This window comes from Phoenix dactylifera, chromosome 17, assembly GCF_009389715.1.
Source record: "Phoenix dactylifera cultivar Barhee BC4 chromosome 17, palm_55x_up_171113_PBpolish2nd_filt_p, whole genome shotgun sequence".
NCBI classification, from domain to species: Eukaryota; Viridiplantae; Streptophyta; class Magnoliopsida; order Arecales; family Arecaceae; genus Phoenix; species Phoenix dactylifera.
The window spans coordinates 9,684,674-9,704,483 of NC_052408.1; the positions used below are offsets into that span (position 1 = coordinate 9,684,674).

General features: G+C 38.6%; 1 protein-coding gene and 2 pseudogenes across 1 annotated transcript; 1 reads left to right on the plus strand and 2 right to left on the minus strand.

Moving 5' to 3' along the window:
* Positions 1-7,617: 7,617 nt before the first annotated feature.
* Positions 7,618-9,441, plus strand: LOC103714889 (transcription factor MYB36-like). The gene is made up of 3 exons (XM_008802334.4): positions 7,618-7,956; positions 8,084-8,213; positions 8,513-9,441. The coding sequence occupies exons 1-3, from the start codon at positions 7,821-7,823 to the stop codon at positions 9,144-9,146; spliced, it is 900 nt and encodes a 299-aa protein (XP_008800556.2). The 5' UTR covers positions 7,618-7,820; the 3' UTR covers positions 9,147-9,441.
* Positions 9,442-13,328: 3,887 nt separating this feature from the next.
* Positions 13,329-15,346, minus strand: LOC103714903 (annotated as a pseudogene).
* On the minus strand, positions 13,359-19,629 carry LOC113463238 (annotated as a pseudogene).
* Between the last annotated feature and the right edge of the window lie 181 nt (positions 19,630-19,810).

Here is a 19,810-nt window from a genome sequence, read left to right on the forward strand (position 1 = left end):
GGATTCTATCTTGCTCTCCACTAGGTAATCTTTGCCACAAAGTGAACCCTAGTATGACCAATTGAAACACTAAAAATCTTTTTTATTGTGGCTCTTTTTTGTTTTAATTTTAATTTGCTTTTCATTTTCCTTAAATAATATAGATCTTATTTTAAAGATTAAGGTTTGTTATGAATGTTCTTTTTGATGTATTTATCGAGGCTTCATAATGCTTTCTAATTTTATCGGATGTCTCCAAAGAGGTGGATTATAATGCTTTTTTTTTTCTCCTCTAGGTGAAAAACTGTTTTTTTTATTTTTTATTTTTTGGTCCCCTGATTTCTCTGCTGACTAACAGCAATTTTTTTTTAAAAAAATAGATGAAAATATTTATTAGACATGCTATTGGTTATACAAGGCCCAATGCAAGGGTTCTCCCCAAGCATGATCCAGACCAGGCCTTAATGCTATTGGGCTACTGAATATCAGGCTTGGGCGAAGCCAATCCCTTGAAATTGTCCTGGATGTTTGCTATATCTAATAGTTCCCAAGGATGCCCAACTCCAAAATAATGTTGTCTTCCCTCTATTATCTATGTTGTGCTATAGGTGTTAAAATTGACACTCATCTTTTGGATGGCCTAGAGAACAAACATGCTGCTCTCAAACGGTATCTTTTGTTATTGACCAGATTGCTGCTGAAACAGTTTTATAAAGTCCAGATATATAAATGAGTCAAACAGTTTGCAAGCTGCTCGAGCTCGACTCAGGTCCAAGCTTGATTCAACTCAATTCTGTAGCTTATATAGCTCGAACAATTTTTCAAATCGAGCTCTAATAACAAAATACTTAGCTCGAAAATTTGAGAGCCTAATTAAGTGTGTGTGTATATATATATGTTATATTTTATCTATAATATATTTTCCATTTAATATTTTAAAATATAATTTTAGATTATATTTTATTTTAACTATATTTTTTCATTATGAATAATGTTCAAATTCGAAAATTTGAGAGCCTAATTCAGTTGATATACGAGTCTAGTATTTGGGTATTTTAAGCTCGAACAGCAAATCGGTATTTTATGATATTACTATTGCTTGGTATTTGAGTTTTATTTTTCTCTTTAGTTGAGATTTTTTTAAAAAAAATATTGCGCTCATACGTGAAAGATAGATTAAAAAATACATATATTGGTGAGCTATATAATTTAATATACATGAGTTGTGATATTCGGAAGACAAAGGCCTCTCCCTCTCCTTCCCGAAGCAAACGCAGGTACTGACGTCGCCTCACAAAAGGCAATCTCTCTTAACCAGCTTCATATCTCACCGACGCTGATGCTGCCTTCGACGTCCCATTATTGCATTTGGTGACGTCCCATTGCATTGGTTGTTCCGTCGGCCTACGACTCCGAGCAACACGTTCTTAGGGAACGGGATTTCAGCCATCCATCTTTTCCTTGGGTTGGACTTCTGGTACGCTATTTTGGGCTCATGGAAAAGCATCCAGCGAAATGTAAAAGAAAAAAGTATTTTACTGGGTGGATGAGGTAGAAGGAGAAAGAGCTGTGGAAATATGAAGATACCCAAGAGTGTCTGCTATATATTTAGAATAGATTAGCTGTCTTGCTGGTGGCGATTTGATTCTTAAAAATAAAAAATAAAAACTACGGCAAGGAAAACAGTCATCAATCTTTAATCCAGTAAGAAGACTTATATGCGTGCTTGCCACCTAATCACAAGGTTCTTTATTCAAAAAATGAAGCAGTTATATGTTGGTTCCGTCAAATTATGTACATGGTTTAGTATTGTTGGTTCTGTCAAATTATGTACGGACATATCATTTGTATAAAAGTTAGGAATTGTTTAATGCATTTACGAGTCATCATCACAAATAAAATAATTATTTTTTATTTTTTATATACAAACATATATTATTTTATTATTCAATTGCGAGGAAAATTTTTAGGTTTCTGAACGGATATAGAAATCGAAATCTAACTCAACACCTTGAACTGTTAAATTTTGGCTTCAATCATTTGCATCAATCTATCTAGCTCTTGTTAATCATTCCACGACGGAATAAACCTCATATATGATCCTTAGCATCCTCTCCGTTCCTATGTGAGCCAGTTTTAACTTTCCCTCGACTCCGATCTACCAAGAATCCACTCTCCAAGAGCAGCACGTTCTCATAGTGCATTACTGCTCAGATTTAAGAGTCACGAAAGAAGTGGGAGAGGAACAGAACAGAACTGAACGGATCGATGCTGTGTAGATGCTGTCCAAATTGTCGATGCAAGTGATGATACTAATATTTTAATGAGGTTATGTGACTATGTCCTTGCTTAATGGACACGAGTCTTATTATATGTTACTAGTGACGTTGGTTTTGTTTAAAGATTTCATGACAGTGGTTAGGTAGCAAGTGGGAATCTCTATCCTATCGACATTTCTCTTTTCCTTTCGTTTCTTTTTGTGTGTGTCTGAGAGAGAGAGAGAGAGGTGGCAGCATTCTACCCTCCTGGTTCCAAGTCAAGACCTCTCCCCAGTAGGAAAGGGTGCGAACAACTGATTTGAATGTGGTCGGATTGGTAGTTTATCTTCCAATGTTCTTCTCTGTGAAATATGTTGCTATTTAGTCCCTTCTCATGTTTAGAATAGCTGGTCAGAAGCAAAGGGTTGCAGTCCTCTGCAACTCAACTGGTAATCTTAGTACTGCAATAAAAGTTGGTGGTTCTCAACCTCTCTTTACCGTCTTGATCTTTTTTCAAAAAAACAAACATCTTGAGATGTTCTCGACGGAAAGGGTTGACTGGAATCAATCATCGGGTATATATCAACAGATGCATGAAGCTGAAATGTGTTCTTTATTAGGAGATAGATGACTAATATACAATTAAAGTTCATCTACTTGACTTTTGAGGTGCCTTCCTCTCATACTTCTTTACTGCACGAAGACCAGCAAACGTTAGGGTTTCATTTTTCTTTTGTCCAGAAATACAGTGGGGATTCCACATTCCAGTTTTAAACCTGGAACTTTACTGAGGGACACAGGTGGCAACCAGCAGGCGACAAAGTACCAGCTTCAAGCCGTAGTTGAATGGATTTTTCTCTTTCTAATGCAGTGCCATAGTTTTCATACAAACTGCCACCTTGAGTTGGTTTCCTTTAGAAGGTTTTATGGAATGATGAGTTCAGGGGATGAATTGGCATGGCTCGGTGTATGTTCCACATAAGAGTTGTTATTTTTAAGTGCTTGCTTAGATATTCTTTTTCAGGGAACAAGTGTTTAAGCAGATAAATCAAGAGTAATTCATAAAAGTTTATCTGACCAACCAGGACTACTGTAATCAGGGATGTTATTTAGCTAGCACTTAAAAGTAAACAACTAAACAATGCCACGATGCATAAAATTCCAATAGGGTAGTTATTGTTTATAGTTAAGGACAGAGAAGTAAACAGGGAAGTTAGCATCTAATTAAAGTCAATTATCTACAACTCTTTTCTTCCTCCTGGCTGTCTTTGTTTAATCTGACAAGGGTCTGTACCGCTGTGTCCTCAATAATAGACGGACTCTAAAATTCTTAGAACAAGTCGTGCATGCCCATGCATATTTAATCCGTCGATATCTTATCTAATTTTCGCTTAGACTTTGACACTTTCGGCGATATCTGCCGTTAAATAATCAATCTTTTCAATCATTATCAAATTTACTTTATGATATCAGGTGATATCTGAAGATCTTCACCAATATATCACAATTCACAGGAGTATCTTCATCCACTTTAAGCTGCATCCTCATCGTTCGTATATTAAACTCCTTAATTAGCTAGCGGTTAGTTACAGTTCCGTTCTCTTTGTTCCCAAGTCTGGGATGTTAGAAAGCAGCATAAGCTTCACTCATCTCTGTTTACTTGGGTAAAGAGGAGATGAAGGAATCCAGTTAGTTTTCGTACATAGCATGTTAAGAAGAGAGAAAGATTCAACTAATCTTATGCACAAGTATCCATCCTATCTTAACATATCTCATGAATGGCTTTTGTCGCAGGCAGGCGAGGATTTCCCACCTTGCCCGGAATTTTGACAGTGGATTGGCATGGGGGAAGAATGGCTGCACTCGATAGGGACTCCTATGTGTGGAATTAATTAATGGCCTTGTAAGAGTGGAATTAATCAATGGAGCCGCTCATTTATTGCACTTGCTTAATCATTGGAACAAGAACTTTGATGCTTATAAAGGTAGAGAGAAGGCCTCTAGCTGTGATGGACTTAATACCATACGTTCTCTAGCAAGTCAACAGTGTGTCGCACTTATCTTTGTTAACAAGGCAGCAATCTCTGTCAAGCAGTCAATTGGGGTGAAAAGCCAGGCCTGTTTGGTTAGCAATGATGATTGCCTTTCCATTAGTCTTACAGGTTATAAAACACATGGTATTAGTGTCAAAGAAGGAGGTACGAACTGATCGATAAAGAGAGCGAGAATTTCTTGCCTCCAACTACTAGAGTTATGCTCCATTTGCTTTGCATGATCTTGGATGGTCAATGCAAAAGAATCTAACATCGGTTGTTGAGTTAATAGCCGAATATTTTGACATCTAAGGCAACGGGCACATAGAAGAAAGCTGATTGGAATTTTCAAAGCTCGTACTCATTGTTCTTGGAGAGTCTTGTTTTCTTTAGGTTATGCAAAAAATACGGACAATGCCAAGTTGCTAACAGTCATTTTTCCAAGGTACTACTCGTGTCTTTCATGCGTGAGGATTGTTTGGAAGCGTGGCTCAAAAACTTGCTAGGCTGCTCGAAACTCGGCTGAGTCGACTCGATTCAATGGGCTTTTGAGGCTTCTTCGCAGAAAACTCGATTGTGTAAGACATGATTTCTGGATCAATGAGTAACTCATGACTCGGATCAACTCATACGACTCGACTGAGTCATGGATGATCGACATGCCCACAATCTAGCCAGTTGCTTTTAAGCTTGTAATATATGTTATATGGGGTTATTAATTACATCGTTGAAAACTAAAAAGACGTGAGTCCTCAAGGTTTGAGATCTGGTTGGAGGTTAGGTCTCGGTGTTTCGAAACTCCGATGACACATGCACGTCATAGTAGATGGTGTCCAAGAGAAGAGCTCCCCTGTTTTTTTAGTGTTGTATGATACGGGGTAGGAAAGGTTGGTGGTGTTTTGATATGGCTCTATAACGGTATTCGGGAAGGTGGGAACCAATCTAAGATGAGGCGAGTCATGTAGGCATCTTTGTATTTTGCCTTCAGATTTTAGGTTCACCTAAGCCTCATTCGGTCAATTGGCCCTTGTTCCGATTCGATCCGTCAATGAAACAAGAGGTGAATTTTCTACCCTTTTTTACTTAATAAAAACTCATATAGATGGTTCATGATTTTGCTTCCATGTGGGTTTTGCTCTACTATTTAATCTTAGTGCATTTCCTTTCCTAACTATTTATATATATATATATATATATGTGTGTGTGTGTGTGTCATAGTCATAGTCATAGTCATGCTAGTGACATTTAGTAGTTTATATATCTACTCTATACCATTCATTAATTGATAATTTATAACTGAATTTTCATGTGTAAGACTCCCAGAGTACTTGATCGAGATTTTAAGTTAAATCAATCAATTTTCGAGTCAAGTAGAGTTTTTGAGTTGTTTGAATGCTGTTTGGAAGTTAGGATGTCCCATCTTGCTGCTATGAATTGATATTGGGACCAATAAGTTAGAGAAATGGTATGATGACAGATATCGGCACTGATTTTGCAAGAGCTTGTATTCTTAACTAACACCTAGGAGATAGGACTTGGCTTTGCCAACTAATCCATCTTAGACCTGATGGACATGTTATGTGGGGTCCTTGGGCTATGCCCAAAGGTCATAGCAAGACTGCAGTGTAGGAAACAGGGACATATTCTAGTTGATTGCTTTTAGGTGATGCCTTTATTTTTCTTCTAATGAGGAGATAGGCGATGCTTCAGTTTAGCTGATGATTTCTCACTTACTAGATAATAGCATTGTACCGTTACGATACGAGTCATCTCTACTAAAAGTGTACGATTTTATAGCAAGATTGAAGTGGATGAAACAGAGGGGCATAGTCTAGAGGATACAAGTCCATGCCTACTAAGAGTAGATAAATGTTATTCAGGATTGTGCTACGCCATGATGCATGTTCTAATAAACTCCTCCAGGTGTTCATTGTGAATCTAAAAGGTCATCTTTACTGTATCTAATCAAGCAAAAACTTTCATTTTATGTTTTGCCCCATTCACCACCATACCGTTTTCTCACTATATCTTTCTTGTGCAGAACATATGCAGCTCTTTATTTATTTTTTTTTTTAAGTCTGTCATCTTGGGCCTTAGTGCAGGTTTTCTTTTCCTTTCATTTGTATTTCGTAAAAAAAATAAGGGTAAAGCCACCATTTTTGTTCTTTAAATGAATAAATAAACTAATTGATTAATTTAAGAAAAAAACATCCGCATTAAAGGCTTGATAGAAGGAACTTGTAGCCTATTTTAGCAAAAAGAGCATACAAATTCGATGCAGATAATTTTATTGGCAGTATTTTCATCTCAGCCTCATATCAAGGACCAATAATTTAAAAGATTTTGAATTTTGAATAGTATAAATTTAAAATTTAATCATAAAATTTATTTGTTATTTTTTTTATTTTTTATTATTTTAGCTGTAATCTCTTGTATGTACATGATGACCGGGTAGAAAAAATTTCTCACAATATTTTTTTTTCTATACATTTTTCTTTTCACAATTTTGATGAACCTCCACAGTCTGCTCACATGGTATCACAAATATCTCCTGCAAAACTAAAACCTGCAGTAACTTGTAAATTTTAAATCACTTCAACATGATTCAACTTGCACGAGGCTTTAATTTCTTGTTTGTTTTTTTTTAATGAGTTGGTATCACTTTGATTGTAGTATGACCCCCTCAGTCTAGTCTAGCTATGGACAATGTAATTAGGTTGGTCTCGGAGCTACTTCCTAGTTCGCACATAGGCTGGGGATATTAAAGATGTCGCAACGTCCTGATGCGCCACTACCATCCCTTTTTTTCACTAGTTATATTACTCACGCCTTTTGATTACGCAGAGATGAAAGAAAAGAAGAGCAACAGAGAAAGCAAGGCTGCATTTAGATGGGGAAAAATTCGGGATAACTCTCCTATTCCTCGTTTATCCTTACACTCATAGGGTCATCCCGTCCTTTATGTCATGAACCAATTCTATAGAAAGGGTTGAAATTAGGATCATCATCTTCCACAATATCGTCCAATTTATTCTCCCATAAATACAACACAAAGTGAAAAGATAATTTTCTCCTTATGATAAACTTTAAATTATTGCGAAATTTAATATGCATTAGATGCACTCTATTCTCTTTCTTATTTTCTGTTATTTCTTCAACTAAATACCAAAAATCTTTATCCTGGGAAATAAAATTTCCTATAAATTTACTCTCCAACCAAGGTTTAGGTAGATGTAGGCCCTCCAACTAAAAGTGGATGGCCCACTTTATTCATAGATAATGGCTAGCCCTAGAAGGCTATGCGACTGAGAGAGCCACAGAGGGAGCAAAGAGGTTGGAACTGATTGAAACCAGACAAGCTATCGTTTGACTTCTTTTCACCTTTTCATCGTCTCTCTTTTCATCATATGTACCTCGGTGCCCTCTCTCTCTCTCCAGCTTTCTATATTGTCCTAAAATCCGTAGGCAGTGTCTCCTGCCGAGAGCTTATCACGAGCCAGAAGGCAGAAGGGAGGAGGGGAGGAACCACAGGGCTTCGCATCTGAGAGAGATGGGAAGGGCTCCGTGCTGTGACAAAGCCAATGTGAAGAAAGGGCCTTGGTCTCCAGAGGAAGACAGACAGCTCAAGGAGTACATGGAGAAGTATGGCACTGGTGGAAATTGGATTGCTCTCCCTCACAAAGCTGGTTAAGACCTCGGGCTTCTCTCTTTGATTTATTCCTTTCCGTTGTTAAGTTGGTGTGGGGGGTTGAGGAGTATCTTTTGCTAAATTTTTTCGTCATAGGCGTGTTGTTTGGTTGGTTTTTTGCGCAGGCCTGAAGAGATGTGGCAAGAGCTGCAGGTTGAGATGGCTAAACTATCTGAGACCAAATATTAAGCATGGGGACTTCACTGATGATGAGGACAGGACAATCTGCAACCTTTATGCTAGCATTGGAAGCAGGTGAAATAACATTTAATGTATTCTATAAATCTCTATTTGTCTCTCCTTGTTCTTCTATCTTTTTCTTGTTGTTGTTGGCCTGGCTCTATCTCATCCTCCTTTGGGTATGATTCAAGACTAAATAACGCGAGACAAGAACGAAAGAAACCCCAAGCCTTGTGTATTCTGAGCAAAGTTTGCGAGAAAGAAAAGGATTCTCATCGCTACTCATCAATATCTGCTACAAAAGGAAAGGTTTTTCCAAAAGACTAGTTATAGTTCTTATGAACCAAGTTTCCCTCCTCCTCTCTCAAGTGCAGGTGGTCCGTCATAGCTTCCCACTTGCCAGGAAGGACTGACAATGATATAAAGAACTACTGGAACACCAAACTGAAGAAGAAACTCTTGGGGTTCCCACCATCCCAAAGAAAGCCCTATCAGCAGCAGCAGCAGCAGCATCTCTTCCCGTCTAATCTTGATATCGGGAGTGTTTCATTCTCATCACCACCAAGCCTTGAAGACATGCAGATCTCCCAGTATCTCCTGAACCCTATAGCCACACCCACTTTCTCCTCCTCCCTGCCACAAGCCTCAAAGCATCAATTTCGTGTCAAGGACAATCGCAGCCTCCTCATGTTTGGTACCGAGCAGAGCTGCAGCTCCTCCGATGGGAGTTGCAATCAGATCAGCTATGGGAGTAATGTAGATTACGAGCTTTATAATGGTGGGCAACAGCTGGGCTCTCTTGACAGCTTTCTCCATTGCGGGACACAAGGAACCGAGAAGCTGTTGCTCGGTGGTGGTGGGGGCTCATCGGAGTGCAATATCGAGGAGATTAAGCCTTTGGTTAGCCCAATCAATTGGTACAACAGCCCCTTTGGGGATGATTTAAACGGTGCGGCAACTAAGGACGTCAGCTTAAAGACCCAGGGACGCGCCACGTACTACTACTGACTGCTGTAATAATTATAAGAATTTTTTCTATTTGGAGGTAAGTCTGTGTGAGATCTGATGGAAGACTTTGACGGTACATAGGTTAAAAGTGAGTGTTGGCTTTTCTTGTACGTACTTCCCGCTTGTGACATGATGTTTGTGTGCGAGGGGGTGTGGTGAAATCCCCTTAAACTCAGCATCAAGAATATCGTATGCCTTTAGTGTTTCAGTGTTCTCTAGCACTGGTAGCAGCGTTAGTCTCTTGAGATCATCATTGTGAGATTAGAAGCAAACGAACACCGATCTCTTTCTTTTTTGCCTTTCTGTTATCTCTCTTCCTATCTTGTCATTTCTGTCCTTTTGAATTTGAACCCAGTCAGAGACTGGATTTGTGGGGAGGCTTTGCAAATGGTGAAAGTTTAGCGGTTTGGGATTGCATCGGAGGCATCACAAGGTCGTTTTCAGAATTCAAGCAAAAGCCTGAATAAAATACAAAGTTTTAGAACTCATATGGACTGTGGTAATGCAACTGATTTTGACGCTTGGTTTTGAACTAAGATTCGCACTGCAGCTCTCTCAACATACGAGGTGATATTTAGTTATCAATTGTAATCCCAATATGTCAGGTTCTTCCTTCGAGGAGAACAAATTCCTGCATAAAAACAAAGGGTAAATCTGTCTGTATTGGTTTGGCCAAGCCATGCGTCATTAACCTTGCCACTTTAAATTGGCTTTGGTGCGGATTCGTCTAGCGGGAGTGCAACTGCTGCTCATGGGTCATCCTAACTTTGTACCAGAGAAATCACATCAGAAAGAAAAGAAAAAAAAAGAAGCAAAGAATATATTTTATTGTGAATGACGCATTGGAGTCTCACACCGCTCTTAACAGGGTACATGACCAAAGGTTTAAAGCAGAAAGAGTACGTATGCTAGCTTTACCGAAGTATACGGCCAAAGGTTTTTTTTTGGAGCCTTTAAGGCTATGTCAAGCTATATGAATGTATTCTATTCTATTTTTTTAAAGTTTAATTTTGTTATATATCTGTCGATAGCTGTTAGCTCGGCTGATCGGTGGCTTTTCTGCTGATGCTATGACTTCAAGGTCTGGAAGAACAACTCGACAAAAATTCCAGTGCAAACACATGAAGAAGCCTTGGCAAAGTAAACACAATCGGATCCAAATGCCAGCTGAACTGCTGATCTCTCTCTCTCTCTCTCTCTCACCCCCTTCCTTTTTTTCTTTTCCCATGATTCATTTATAACCCCTCCTCGCTATGGCCTTGACCTTGTTACCCCTCTAAATCAACCAAGGTACTGTAGTTTCGAAGAATTTGATAGTCAGTTCATTATAAGTGTGTAATAGGCTGTGGATTTGCTTTTTCACCAAAAAAGAAAAAAAGATGTGGGATAGGCTCTGACAAGAAAATATTGCCTAGGATTGCACAGTTACTTTAAAATGTAAGTCAACAACAGCAAGCCCTTGAGCAGATATGGATATTTATTCTAACGCTGTGTAATGTTCAGAAACTCTATGAAGTGTCAAGGCGCTAAACATTTTGCTGTAAGATAACTGTGGGCATCTATATGATGATAATAGGAGGATGAGCTGCCATTAATGTATGCCCATTTATTAAATGACTCAAATATAGTGGCCCAAACCTAATCTCATGGATCAAAAAGTGCAGACAAGACCTCAACTCCTATTGCAGAAACCAATGCGGCCTGAAACTATGGAAGGCCAAAGCTTACTCCAATCTCTATATCGATGGATCCTCAAAAAAATATATATATAAATCTAAATGAACGATAGATGTTGGTGGTAAAATAAAGCAATGTAAGAGAGAGTTTTTCAACAAGAATATACCTGCAGTTAAGTTAAGCCAATCGATATCAGTACTTCTTATCTTACATATGAAATATGATCCTAGCAGCCTCAGTTCTTAACGTGAATGAACTATGGCATCGAGTTTGGAGGAAATTGATGCTTAGAACAAATAAATGATCGTGATGTAATCCCACTTGGAGAACAGTGAATTATAAAATAGTTATAACCGTTAATCTTAGATCGAGAATCCTTGTGAGAAACAACGTTCCAGGCTCTAATAAAGAAACTGTCGTCACAGGACTTGTGATGGCCCTTATGAGGTTCATTGGTAGTTGTGTTGTTAGACCCACCTTACAGAAAAATATTAGTATATAACCCAATTTGCATTTCTTTTGGAAGGTTAGGTTGTTGCTTTGCCAGCCACGTAACCTTCTTTAATTTATTTGTTCTTCGTTTTCCAGATAAAAAAAAAAAATTTAAGGGACCTCTTAGCCCCTATGTTAGAAGGTGATTATTTTATGAGAATGTCTTCTCTCTAGTGTGTGGCACGTTGGTACATCTCCAAGGTCTGGATTTAATTACAAAGCACGAATACAAACAAAACAAAAATTGGATTATTGACTACTTTGTCATCAGATTAGTTAGGCCACGAGTGTTACTAGAAAATCTCAAACTATAAGATGGTGATGGCTCTACCTGACAAGAAGAAGGTTCATGGGGACCGTATGCCTCCTCTCTACGTGTCATTTGTTCTCCCATAATATCCACCTACTTGCCAATTCTTTGGCTGATTGCACCTGACATGTTGATATTCTTCAATTGATGGCTCTTTCATGATGGAGTTCACCTGTCGATCCGATATCACATATAATGGTGTAACTGGCCGGCCAACTCCTGTCAATAATGTTCTCAAACTTGGAAATTAAGGAGTGTTGCAAGATTGATGGCCAATCACAAAAGTTCTAAAACTTTGATGGTGCATGGTGACCACATACTATGTTTGATCCATCAACCACACTGATGGCATAAGACTGCTAGTAGGTCAAGCTAGGATTATAATATTAAGTGATGCTTTACCGGGAATTCAAAATTTATGTCAAATTCATCAAATAATCAGAAATTATTTCCTATCCCTTTTTTTTTGTTTGTTCTGACCTAATATTTGTTTAATTAAATTTTGAACTCCAATTTCATTAAGTCCTGTAGATGAGACTGCAAATACACATCGAAGGGAAAATAATTAAGAAGGAAAATATTGGAGTAGGAGCTTGTGCTTAATTGATTATTCATATTAATTTTTGTAGCAACTTTTTATCATCATCAAGCTTTTTTGTGACACGGCAACAATATAGCATGTTTGCATAGCAAAATCATGTCTGATACTTTAATCTTTTTTTACTTCCACAATACATTAAAGCCTCTCATTTAACAAGTCAAGGTCTAACTTGCGGATTCTTTAGGCCTTTGATTTTATGGTCTTAGGGATTCTTCACTAATATGCACAGAATGACATCGGCCTAATTGGACAAGGATATGCAGGCATATTGTTTCTGCTCTTACAAGCCGGATTCAGCAAAAAAAAATAAAGCTAATGAAGGTATTTAACATAAATCCAAAGGTATGATCTTCATCATTGCTGGGCTCTGGAGCTTTAGATTTCTAAGACCATGCTTACCTGCTTTAACAATAAATTTCACTGGAGAATGGTTTTCCAGGGCTTGGCCATTGGCAATGGATTAGTCGGAACCAACAATCTACTACAAATCAATGGTAGTCTATATGTTCGATAATGCATCAATTGGAAAAACTAGATCCGATATACAGGCTATGTACAGGAGATGCAGATATGCAAAATAAAAACAAAAAAAACAAAGTAATTCTCTTGTTACTTCCAGGCTTTTGTAATCCTATAACAATTTCATGTTTAATTATCTCTGTGGCAGTTTCTTCAGAGACATTCGATAAAATTAGAACTAATCTTATACGAATTGCATTAAAACTTTCAGTGATGATGATAATTACGCATAATGATGATGTTTTGTTTGTCCTGTATTTCAGACACTTTTCTTGTTGTTGCATGATTCCTTTGACTATACTTTTGGCTTAGACAGGCAGCAATGGTGGACCTTACGTTTGTTTCTTGAGAATTATTGGTTATTTTCAAGCATTATTTAAACATAAATAGTTAGAGCTGCGTTCAAACAAATTCTGTTACATCTCAGCATAAATGCCTACTCTGGAGTAGGCAATTTATGCAATCTTAATGAGATTCAACTGGGTAACGTTTCGAATGCAAATAAAATAATCAAAGACAAATAAATCTTGTATAAAGAAGAATGGAAATCCTTGCCAATCCACTGCCATGATATACTATTAAATGGTTCATCAAAAAAAGATATATTATTAAATGGCCTGTAAAAATACGAGTCACTTTGCATGTAACTAGATGCGAGCAGTATTACAATATTTTTCATGACGATTTCCATATGAAATTCGAATAACCTTGTGAAATAAAATCTCTCGGTGACAATGAAAAGCAGTCCAACAAGTATCACCATAATATCTTAACAAAGAAAAAGTATTACAACGTCAGCCACCATAACTTCCATATGAAGTTCGAATTATCTTGTGGATTAAAAGATTTTCCATGACAATAAAGAGCAGTCCAATCAATATCCTCATAAGAAAGCTGAGCATCAGGCCCCAGACCTTTCCCACCATTCCACTCTGTTCTCAACAACTCCACATTGGCTCTCCAATACATCCCTCATTAGCCAAAAGACTTTCCTATAGAACCAGCCCATATTTTTCTATAAATCCTACAACACCATGCAAACCTTCAAGAGCTATTTCCACACAATCAAACATCACAATTATGCCTACCAGCAGAAAACTAATAAAGCAACACTGAACATTCTAGTCAGGTTGATACCTGACCTGAATTATAAGAAATGCAGGCTCTCCTTACCTTGATCAAATCACGACCTCCTTTTTTGCCCCTATGCCATCGGTTGACCGTTGAGTTAAGCTGAAATCACCCAGTTACAACAGGCTGGTTTTGAAGATATGTCAAAGCCAACAGACACCACCAATTCCACCCAGATAAGTGAATATCCGAAGATTACCAACAGTCTCAGACAATGTTTCAGCATGGATCAAATGTTTCAGATTCCATATAGCCGAAAAACTAAGTTTGTTTGCCACAATGGAAACCCTCACCGACAAGCCTGATCTCCAATAGAATTCAAAGATATGCTATAAAAATTTTAAAATTCCAATTCATCTAATGGAGTTATAGCATATCATCATTTGTAATGTCTCAAATCACGCCAGTCATCCATCAAAACCGTCGAGGGCAACAGCCCAAGAACCTCCCAGATGGGCACTCATACGCCACATGACCCCAGCCTCCACAGTTGTGGCAGATCATCACCGGAACCATGCAGTCCTGTCTCACATCACCCATTGTGCTGATAAAGCCCCCCACCATACCTTTCTCCAAGTACTTGTGCCTTGAGGCACTGCCTAGCCACATGTCCTGAGATGTTGCACAGGTTGCATACAGGTTTATTCTGACAGTCATGAGCCCAAGTGACCCGGCTTCCTGCAGTTATTGCAGGCTTTCTCATTAGTGCAATCAGCAGCAATGTGGCCTTGCTTGTAGCAATTGTTGCAGAGCCTCAAATCACCCAGGGTCAGCTGAGGTATAGAGCAGTCCCTGGCAAGGTGACCAGCCTTACAACAACAGGTGTGATAGATGCCCTCATTTGGGCAATTGCTGGCCATACGATCAGGCTCTTTGCAGTTCCAGCACAGGGCCTTGGAAGTGCATTCCGCTGCAATGTGCTTAACTAGAAAAATAATAAAAAAAAAAACCTGAATCTAATGTCAGTAAAAAAATATAATAGATATCAAATACCTTGTTGCTGTGCATGTGAAAAATTGACTGAGATCACAAAAAGCTCTAATTAGAATGATATTGCAGGTCCTCATTACAGTATGCAGCACACAAATTCTAAGTTAAGAGGAATTAAACCATCAAAAGGTCACAAATGGAGTTGCAGCAAGTGAGTAATCAGGCATTATCTAATGGTGCTAACAATACATCTGCTTATTAAGCAAGCTGACAAGAAGTAGCTCATATCCATGTCAAACTCATGGCTAGAAAAGGAGTACTGAATATCCCTATGTGGTGAGTACTGAATATCTCTGTCCAGTGACTATGTTTCTAGACTCTTAAATCTTCTATCTTGGATAACATTCTTGCTCCAGGTAGCTCATGTCTACTTCCTTTTTATTAGAAACTAGGACCAACACTGTCCTCCATGGATTCAACTGCATGGACCACAAGAATTCTACCATGCAAGCATTTCATCAGTGCTAAAACAATGGTCATCTAAAATGTACTTTTAAGTTACAGTATCAGCTAACTCTGTTGCAGCTTCACCTAAGGTGATATTCTACATATTTATGATCAGTTATGTTTTGAATTTAACTGCAGGAACCACAACATCACTCTACCTTTGTAGCTCAACAACCGAAATTTACAGGGATGCTCAAATTGTGGAGCTAAACCCACACCCTAAACTGCCTCATCCCATCAACCCTCACCAGAAGAAATGTGAAATAACTTCTGAGGAAAAACATGGTGCCCAGGAACCATTAACCTGCTGATGAGTATATATACAATGATGTTCTGACTAGTGCATATACAATTCCCAATAAGAATGAGAGAGGATCGAGAAAGACTTCAGAAAAAGACTGCTTAACACCACCTACAAAACAGGTGTTGTTTCACCTATTTTAGGAGCTGCAATCCCATGGAAGCATAAGTAATGCAGCAAGTTCCATGGCTTTCACATCCTCAAGGTTTTTTAGGGATAAGCACAAATACTTAGGTCTCCCCTTCTCAACAACATTATTGTAACATGAAATTCCTCCCAAAAGCCATTAAAAAAACAAAAAGATTAACAAATTCCACTACAGTGTGGTGCAAAGTGAGCTTGCAAATCAAAGGTGTATACAGTCTCCTAGGGTAACTGTAGGCCAAACTTGCATAAAACTGCACGGAGCAATTAAAAAAAATGAAAAATTCATAACAATCAGAATCTTCTAAAATTACAGCAGCAGCAGCCCTCCTTAAAAACTGTAAGAACCAACTATATTTCTCCTATTCTTTCCTAATGTGAAACTCCTCAAGTCACCTACCTCTAACAAATATAAAAGAAAGCTCACGAATTATCAGTCAAGTGACCAACTAAAAAAGAAGTGAAAGATTTGATAATGCAATGTTCAGCCAGCTATAATGTCCTCAAATGCTCAGGCTTCACACAGTCAGGAGCCTTGTTCTTTTATTAAGAACAAGACCCTTGTTAATCTTCATTGACAGCATTGCTTGCTTCTCAAATTTGACTGAGATTCACCATAGTGGCTGGTCATCTAGTTTTCTCTTTAAGTAGCTCTCTATAGAAATTAACAAGAGCACATTATAACTAATGTTTTGAACCAAAAAAGAACACCACAATTGATGAATTAATAACATCTCCATCAAGTATTGACGAAAACCACTGAACTCAACACCTAAAACCTCCTAATAATTGAATCTTTAGCTCTCTTCACCACATTGCCATGCTGTTGTGCTTGTACTTTCTTCTGTTGGCCATGCTTGTGTCATGCTCAACTTGAATCAAATCATAGTGCATCCTTCATATATAGTATCAAAAACTTATATCCCTAATCTTCCGTGTATCTTGTTACCATCGTGCAGATCATTTCAAGAATCCAAAATCCATCTCAATAGAAAGGATACTGTCTTAATAGGTTTAGTCCACCACCTATAATCTACTGTTGCCAACTATATGCAAAATAATTTACTCTTTTGTTACCCGATTTCGATCTCTACGCCTATTTACCTAAAGCTAAGGTTCATCTTAACCCTTCACTGTACTCTATTACCTCTAAACACATTCTCCCACATCATTAGATCAATAATACCCTACTCTCATGTGTTCCACCACTGCGCATAAAGAATCCACTTACAATTGCTGGTTTACCCACCAGGATCCCAAACAAGATGGCCTGTAGTCCATCAAAACTGGTGAATTAAGGAAGTCTTATGCCCAAAACTTCCTGAACCCTTATGACTGGACAAAAGTTCTGGTTCCTAAGTATCAAAGTCAAAGTGCTTGACCAGGAATCTTTGACCTCAAAGCCAATAAAATAAGCTCTTGAAAGTCAAAACACATACAATCCGTCAACATCAACCTCACTAGAGAAAGTCTAGCCAATGTAAACCCAGATACTCAAGCCAGTTCATATGCATGAGATGAGAATTTCTTACTCTCAAACTCAGCCAAATCAAATTGAGCTCGACAAATTGAATGGAGGTCATTGGCTCCAATATTTGTACATGCATCAAAATCCTTAACAACCTTACTTGATTAATTTCGTTTGCAAACTCTGCTAAAAGCTTCTAATAAAAACAATAAAGAAGGTCTGCCTGTTGTAATCTCTTGTTGCTATGAGAAAAATCTCTGAGGAGCCAAAAAAAGTAGAAAGAGAACAGAAGATGATTTTACCGCATTCATATTCCCTTCAGATTCACCTAGATCAAGCTTGCAATAAAGTTTGAGACACCACTAAAGCAAACTAATTTCAAGAACTAGTGCACTCATCGGTTATTAAAATGACAATACATTTTGTATCCAACACTTCTAAAAGCATGATAGTTCAGGGAGACAAGTTCACTAAAAACTTTGCTTGACTTAAAGGCATTGAATTAAATTATCATTTTACAGACTGCACTTAAAAGGTTGACGGGTCCAAAATTGGAACAACGCCATGACATCTTTCTCTTGAAAGAGGGTGGTAAAGTTGAAGGGAGATACCACCTCAGAGCATAAAAACTAGAGACACTTAAAAAGACTTCAAATAAAGATACACATTAAGTAAACCAAAAGTTCAGCAGAACAAAATACTCATGAACACCCGGGATATCCAACTTCTGTATAAAACCCTGACTTCTTCCTCTGCAAATCATAGACATGGATCCATGAACTCTTGAAAAACAAGTAACCAAGCATGATTTCAGTCTTATAAGACATCACATTGTTCTAACCTGGTTTAGAGGGGGAAAAATCCATTCTTGCGGGAAAGAGAAGAATAAAACAATCCAAGGGCAAAGGAAGACCCGAAGAAAATTTCTTCATAATCACCGAGAAACACCAAAAGAAACAAAATATCGAGAGAAGAGCTTGAGAAAGCAGAACAGCATACCTTCCTATTCGCCCTCGCCACTCTCATCGCTAAAGTAGCTAACTTTCTTCTCCTTCTTCTTCTTCCTATCCTTCCCGTCATCCGTCCACTCCTCCCTCCCCCTCGCCTTCTCCTCGGCCCCCCTCGTGTCCACTACCGACGCCCACTTATCATCGTCGAACACGGCCTCATCCCCGCCATCAAATCCCCAATTCTCCCCGCCATCGCCGTCGCCGCCACGGCGTTGCGCCCCCCTGCGGGCCCGCTTAGGGTTGGGCCGCTCCCTGGGACCGAGTTGGTTCCTAGGGCACTCGTAGGAGAGGTGGCCCTCTTCGCCGCACTCGTAGCAGCGGCTCTTGTCCTCGCAGACCCTCCGGCGAATGGACTCGGGGCGCGGCCGTTGGAGACGGTCCATGGTGCGAACAGAGGCGTCGGCGTCATGGAAGAAGACGAAGAGGACGAAGGCGACGCCGCGGCTCCGGCGGGAGACGCAGTTTTGAGGACGGTGACGCAGGCGACCTTGCCGAATTGGAGACGTAGACCATGGATTTGGAGGGGGCGGGGCCGCCGGATCCGCCCTTGGAGGCGTTGGCGTTGGCGTCGTGGTGGTCGGGGCCGGCGCCGGCGCCGCCTCCGCCGGCAGAGAAGGAGGAGGAGGGAAGCGGGTAACGGTAGAGGAAATCGTCGCTCTCCTTTCTTCGCCGATCCATCTCTCTCTCGCGCGCGCGCGCGTCCGCTGCCGATTAGAGGAGAGACTCTAGAAACGCGTACGGGGGACTAGAGTAATAACTTGAGACTCGGCCAATATTTCTCTTGATAATTATATGTACCTTTGATTTTATAGAAATAGTAAAGATTATGCATATAAAAACAGATATAACATGATTTTTGTCAAATTTAATTTAATTTGATTATTTAAAAACAAGAGAAACTTTTTGAGTAATTTTTGAATTGTTTTTTTTCAAAAAATCAGAAATAGATATAAAAAGTGTGGCATTCGAGAATGTTGTTCAACAAATATAATGCTTTGAAGCCTTATATCGAATTGGACATAGCTATAAAATATTAAATTTTTATTTTTTAACAATTGTTAGCTATTTTGAAATAAGATTTTTGCTTTTTTTTATGTTAGACTCAAAAATAAATGGATGGTTGCATTTTGGAAAATAAAATTATGAAGTCCATTTTCTTTTCTCAATTACTCGCGATAACTTTGCTGCATTTATGAAAGATGATATTAAAAGTTGAATATATAATCATTGAATAAGAGATTTTTTTTTTTTGATAGAGAAGTAAATATTTTTGCGCATGACCAACATCCTTGTGGGACGATCTTTGTTCAATTACTAGATAGAGAGTTGAATGAGAAAGTCATTGGGTCTATTGAGACCAATATTTTATGATTACCATTTGTTGGGTTCCCATTTTTTGGTGTCTCTCCAACAAAAAAAAAAAAAAAATAAGGTCCTGCCCTCCTATTACATTAAAAAAATAATAATAATTTGATGTCTCTGTTATCATCTTACTTGGCAAAACTTGCTAGCAAGTTACTAGCATCCCATTTTACTTCATTTTTTTTGTGAAGGAAATCAACACTGCAAATGCC